This window comes from Panicum virgatum, chromosome 5N (assembly GCF_016808335.1).
Source record: "Panicum virgatum strain AP13 chromosome 5N, P.virgatum_v5, whole genome shotgun sequence".
Taxonomy (NCBI): domain Eukaryota; kingdom Viridiplantae; phylum Streptophyta; class Magnoliopsida; order Poales; family Poaceae; genus Panicum; species Panicum virgatum.
In genome coordinates this window covers 38,011,821-38,016,937 of record NC_053149.1, presented here as the reverse complement: position 1 = coordinate 38,016,937, position 5,117 = coordinate 38,011,821, and the positions used below count along the sequence as shown (strand labels likewise).

At 42.8% G+C, this 5,117-nt stretch overlaps 1 protein-coding gene across 2 annotated transcripts; it reads left to right on the top strand.

Annotated features, from left to right (window-relative positions):
* The first annotated feature begins 2,385 nt into the window (after positions 1–2,385).
* LOC120673178 (putative protein ABIL2) lies at positions 2,386–4,849 on the top strand. Of its 2 annotated transcripts, none has more exons than XM_039953906.1 (9): positions 2,386–2,790; positions 2,999–3,081; positions 3,227–3,377; positions 3,469–3,568; positions 3,674–3,766; positions 3,873–3,912; positions 4,010–4,119; positions 4,290–4,393; positions 4,491–4,849. In XM_039953906.1, the coding sequence occupies exons 1-9, from the start codon at positions 2,440–2,442 to the stop codon at positions 4,650–4,652; spliced, it is 1,194 nt and encodes a 397-aa protein (XP_039809840.1). In that variant the 5' UTR covers positions 2,386–2,439; the 3' UTR covers positions 4,653–4,849. The 2 variants fall into 2 exon arrangements, with proteins under 2 accessions (XP_039809840.1, XP_039809839.1); XM_039953905.1 differs by having other exon boundaries at positions 2,387–2,790; positions 4,479–4,849.
* The last annotated feature ends 268 nt before the right edge of the window (positions 4,850–5,117 follow it).

Sequence of the window (5,117 nt, the reverse complement as noted above, 5' to 3'; positions counted from 1 at the left end):
TCGTGCCACATGAGATATCCTGTGGCCCCGAGCCTGACAATCGATCCGACCCAGTTGTGGTGTTCGACTGTTTGAGGAAATAAACAACAAAATATCAAAATCTCATTGACATCCTCCAAAAGGCATGGGCTTGCTTCCTCAAATTACATATAGGAGTCACAGACAAGCCATATGATCTTAATTTTAAACTTAACTTTCCAATATGAATACATATCGTACATCGATTGTCATTTCTTTAAACACCATGAATATTTCATAACCCAACTATATATAGTGTTTGAGATAGGTGGAAGGAAACAACCTATATGACTACTATGTATGTGAGTTCATCCACACGTTTTGTGGTGGCACCAAGAGGATGACAAAAGACGAATTCGATGTATGTATAAAATTAATAACAATTTTCTTACATTTAATTATGTATGTATTGATTAAAAATATTGATGTTTGCATGTGACAGATTTAGAAAATGAAAGAGGACCTCATTGAACTAGAAAGATTTAGGGCAATTCAAGAAGCAATATGTTGATTCCTACTGGATTTAGTCATAAATCCAAGCGAGAATTTTATGCTGATAATAGGATAAGCATGGGTCACCTTGATTCAGATAGGGAAGACAATGAAGACTCGTAATATTTAAAATACTAAAAACAACTTTTGTGGATGGCTATTTGTAATTTTTGATCCCAAGTGCATTATTACCTAAAGTAAATGTAATATTTTAGGGGTATAAATTATATATATATTCTTTGCTTATCTAGATATAAATATGAATGCTAGATACGAATATGAATACGAATATGAATCAAATAAAAATTAAAAGAAAAAGAATAGAAATATAAGTGAACTAAAAATACAAAAGAAGAATTTAGTACGGGCCAAATCCTCGTGTGTGGCAAGCAGTTTAGTACTAGTCCTGCATTTAGTACCTGTCGAGGTGAACATACTAGACAGTTTTAGTACCAGTTATCCCAACCAGTACTAAATGCAGCCGTATTTAGTACCAACTAGATGCGGAACCGATACTAACCACTTTCGGTACTAACCAATTCCGGTCCGATACAAATGCTTTCTCTAGCAGTCAGACATGACCGAAGCTAGCTAGAGGCATCGTGGGGCGACTAATAGCTAACGACACACATCAAAAGTGGCAGCTACACAGCCAATTAGCTAGGAGGCTAGGACTTTGGCACCTGACGAACCCATCAAAAGGAAGCGCCGGACTGTCACCACACGGACCTCTCAATCTATCCGTCCATCCAGCACCCTGATCCGGCGCGAAGTGCGCCAGTTCCCCGTTGAATTTATTGGCAGATCCGCGTACACCCATCACGGACACACATGATCCAGATTGCAGCAGGCATCCATCATCTGAAACAGAGGAAAGAAAAAGGACCAAAAAAAAAAGAACAGGAACAAACAAGGGGAAATCTCGATCGGTAAATAAACCTTGTGGCATGGGGTGGGATGGGATGGGAGTGAGAGGACGAGTCAGGGCTTTTCACTTTGCTTAAAGGTAATCATGTCCCAAACATCAGAGACATTTGGTAAATCCCATGCGTGATGATGCATTGTTCCCAAGGTTTGTTTTTGTACAACTCTTTCCTAAATTGTACGGACGAGCACTTTCTTTGGATCTTGTTGATAAAAATTGTAGCCAAGAATTTATTTGTACGTTTCAAAGGAAAAAGGGATGTACAAGATAACAGTGTCATTTGCTGATAAGAAAAAAGAAATACTAATTCTTTTAGAAAAACATATTGATTGCGTGCTTGTGATGGAAACGAGGTGTTGATGTCTCATAAGGATGTTGGGGATTTTTTTCCAAAAAATTAGAGAAAACTCATGAGGAGGGCCCCATATGCATGGGGCAGAAATGATGGCCATGCACTGATGCACAGCAGCACAGGGATAGAAAGAGAAGAAAGGTGAGAAAGAAGAGTTCAGTTCAGCATCCCAACGAAATCTCATCCTTTGGAGCTTTTCATCACCTGCACCACAGTCGGTGTGAGTGAGCTAGGCCCATCCATCTTGACTGCTTAACCAACTGAAGAGCACCGAGGTAAACCGGTCCCTGTGGATGTCGTCCCTACCAAATTCACTTCACCCTGCTGCAGACTGTTCATGGCAGTTGATGTAGGGGTCACTTTGATCAGGACCTGATTAGCCGATGATAGTACACTGGAAGTGATTGCCACCATAAAGTGTGGACTGACTAACAGTGTACTCAAGGAGTCAGGACCATCCGATTTACCATGTTTGCCGCTCGTTCACTCACCAGTGTGACCACCCGGTAAAAAAAAATAGTAGCAGAAGCAGTCGTCGCTTGTCACATTGGCTTTGCCTTGAATTGCATTATTATATAGGGCTGTTCCGGCCGCTGCCGGGGCATCACCACAAGTCCACAACTACTTTGCTTGTTAAATATCCGTCGTGCTCATGACATGCTTGCCTTCTTCTTCCCCCCAACAAGGCAACAACGCATGGTCTTCTTCCCAGCGCGACGTTGAGTTCCTCCCCATCATTGCCTCTCCCCTACTTCGTCACAATCATCGAAACATTCTTCGCGTTCTTGTTCAGCACCTCTTACCTCAATTTGGCTCTGGTCTGGGATCAAAGAGGGAACCAGGAATACAGGCAAAACCAAAACAGAGGAGCTCGTTTAAGTTGGCAAGAATGGTGGAGGCCGTGGGTTCCTTTGGGAGCAGAGGCGCCGGCATTGCGGGGATGAGCAGCACGCTGGAGGAGGTGCAGATGCAAGAGACCCTCGTCTTCTCCGACACAATCGAGGTCAGCTCACCCTTCCTCCAGATTCGTGTTCCTGCATTCTTCTTCAACCCCTTCTTCTTCTTGTGTTCCTACTAGCCAATCCAACAACTGTATATCTTGATTGCCTCAAACAAAAAAAAAAAAATAACAACAACTATATATCTTGCTCGCATTTTGGTTGATCAAACAGATCATTATTAACACCACTCATTGCTGTCTCTAATTGCAGGATCTCAAGACTCTGAGGTCACAACTCTACTCCGCCGCCGAGTACTTCGAACTTGCCTACATGCAGGAAGAGGGGAAGCAGGCGTATGTGCTAAACCCATGCTCCATCCCTTCCATTTCCTACACGAGATCACCAAGCAAAACTCCAACCAGAATACACTTCCACTTAACCTTTTTGACTCGTTGAGGCTTATACTGCTCTGAATTTGCTGATAATCTGGATACATAGGGTGATGAGCAACCTCAAGGAATACGCCGTGAAGGCCCTTGTCAACACCGTTGACCACCTCGGCTCCATGTCATTCAAGGTCTCCAGCCTCATCGACCAAAGGTTCGGTGAGGTCGCCGACGCCAATCTCCGGGTTTCTTGCATCCAGCAGGTTTTAAAAGCAACTCATCCCGGAACCTGTATTAGTCCCATCATCTATCTCTCTCTCTCTGAATTGGTTTTAATAAAGTGGTTGGTTTCAGAGAACTCAAGTTAGCCAAGCCTGCATGGACAGAGAAGGCCTTTCACAGCAATCCTTGGTGATCACTGCCCCTAACTATCACAAGAGATACATCTTGCCAGGTAAAAAAAATATAGGAATCCTCACTTTTCAGCACACTCTGAAAGCAAGAGATGATTTATAATTTATTTTGGTGAGGTGCTTCAATTCCATTTCGCAAATTTCAGCTGGAAACCAGTCAATGCCCAGTGCCGTGCCCAACTTCAGGGAGATGAACAAGGTCACAAACAGGACTGCGCAGATGCACCAAGTATTCAGTGGTAAGAATGGACTCTTCATATCTTGCAATTATCCATCGTTTCAATTAACCAGTGTACAAAGGCCATACGTGTTAACTTCGTACTGACCTGAAATGTGTTGCATCAGCGGCCCAACCAAAAGCCAAAGAGAAGCAGCCATCATTCAGGTAAGTCCCTGATGTACAAACAAAAGCATGGAAACCTTTTCGCCTTGCCTCTCTGTTCGCAGCTAGATTGACAAACTGAAATTTCTAATGTTCGCAGCAAGTTGCGATCAATTGCCCGTGCACCTTCACAGCGTGCACGTTCAGCATCACCAGCACAGCGTTCGCATTCCGTGACACCATCTGAGACTGCTATACCCACCAACAGAGGTACAGCAATCAATACTTGAGCAGCTCATTCCAGCAACCCAGATTTTTTTTTTCGTTTATGAGTAATGAGCAGCCAGTTCCAGGACAAAATGGATCCTGGTCTGCTCATACAGTTTTATATGATGATGAATTGACTCATGTTTGGTGCTCAATGTGCTTACGGAAAGCAGATAGGCGATCAGATTCGCCAATACCTTCAGCAACTCCATTGACAAGGTCCGGATCAGTCTCAAAGAAGGCATCCTTGCTCAAGACGTCAAGTGTCAGGGTTCAGGTAATTACACGTGTTTGAAACGCAGTCTTCCAAGAAATGATGTACACAACACATGCATTTTCATCTCTTGTTACTGAAAATGCAGACAACCTCGCAGCCCAAGAAATTGGCACCACTGAGGTCACAAGTTGGCAGGAGCAAAGACACTATGGATGGTGAGCATACCCCAAAGAAGGGCAGGAAGTTCCTCAAGTCCATCCTCAGCAGGCGCAAATCCAGAAAAGATGAGCCGCTGCCCAGTTATTTCGATGACTACTGAGCCTTTACTACCAGATTAGGTGGCAACACTATCTCTGCATACTCCAGCAGCAGTGTTTTCAGACAAAGTGGTATATGTATATGTCCTCAATATAAATATTGTCATTGTATAGCAGTAGTATAAAGGTTGGTATATAATGTAAGGTGAACATGGGAAATTTCAACAAGACATCTCACCAACTTGCCTGGTTTCTGTAAGAGCAGCATGAGATCGCAAGTCTGTATTTGTTTGTAAGGCTCATTTTCGTTCGTAGAATTTAGCTGAAATTCATGATCAACAATGGTTCATGTAATGACATCATCATTTCGCCATAATATTACTTCTGGAACTCTCAACAAGATAAAGGAAATAGCAACACCTAGGAAATATATCATGAAACTACAGAAAGGCTGTAGAGCCGTAACAAGTACGTAGCACCAGTATAAAAGTAACACTGAAACAATATCAAGTGCAACAATTGAAGAA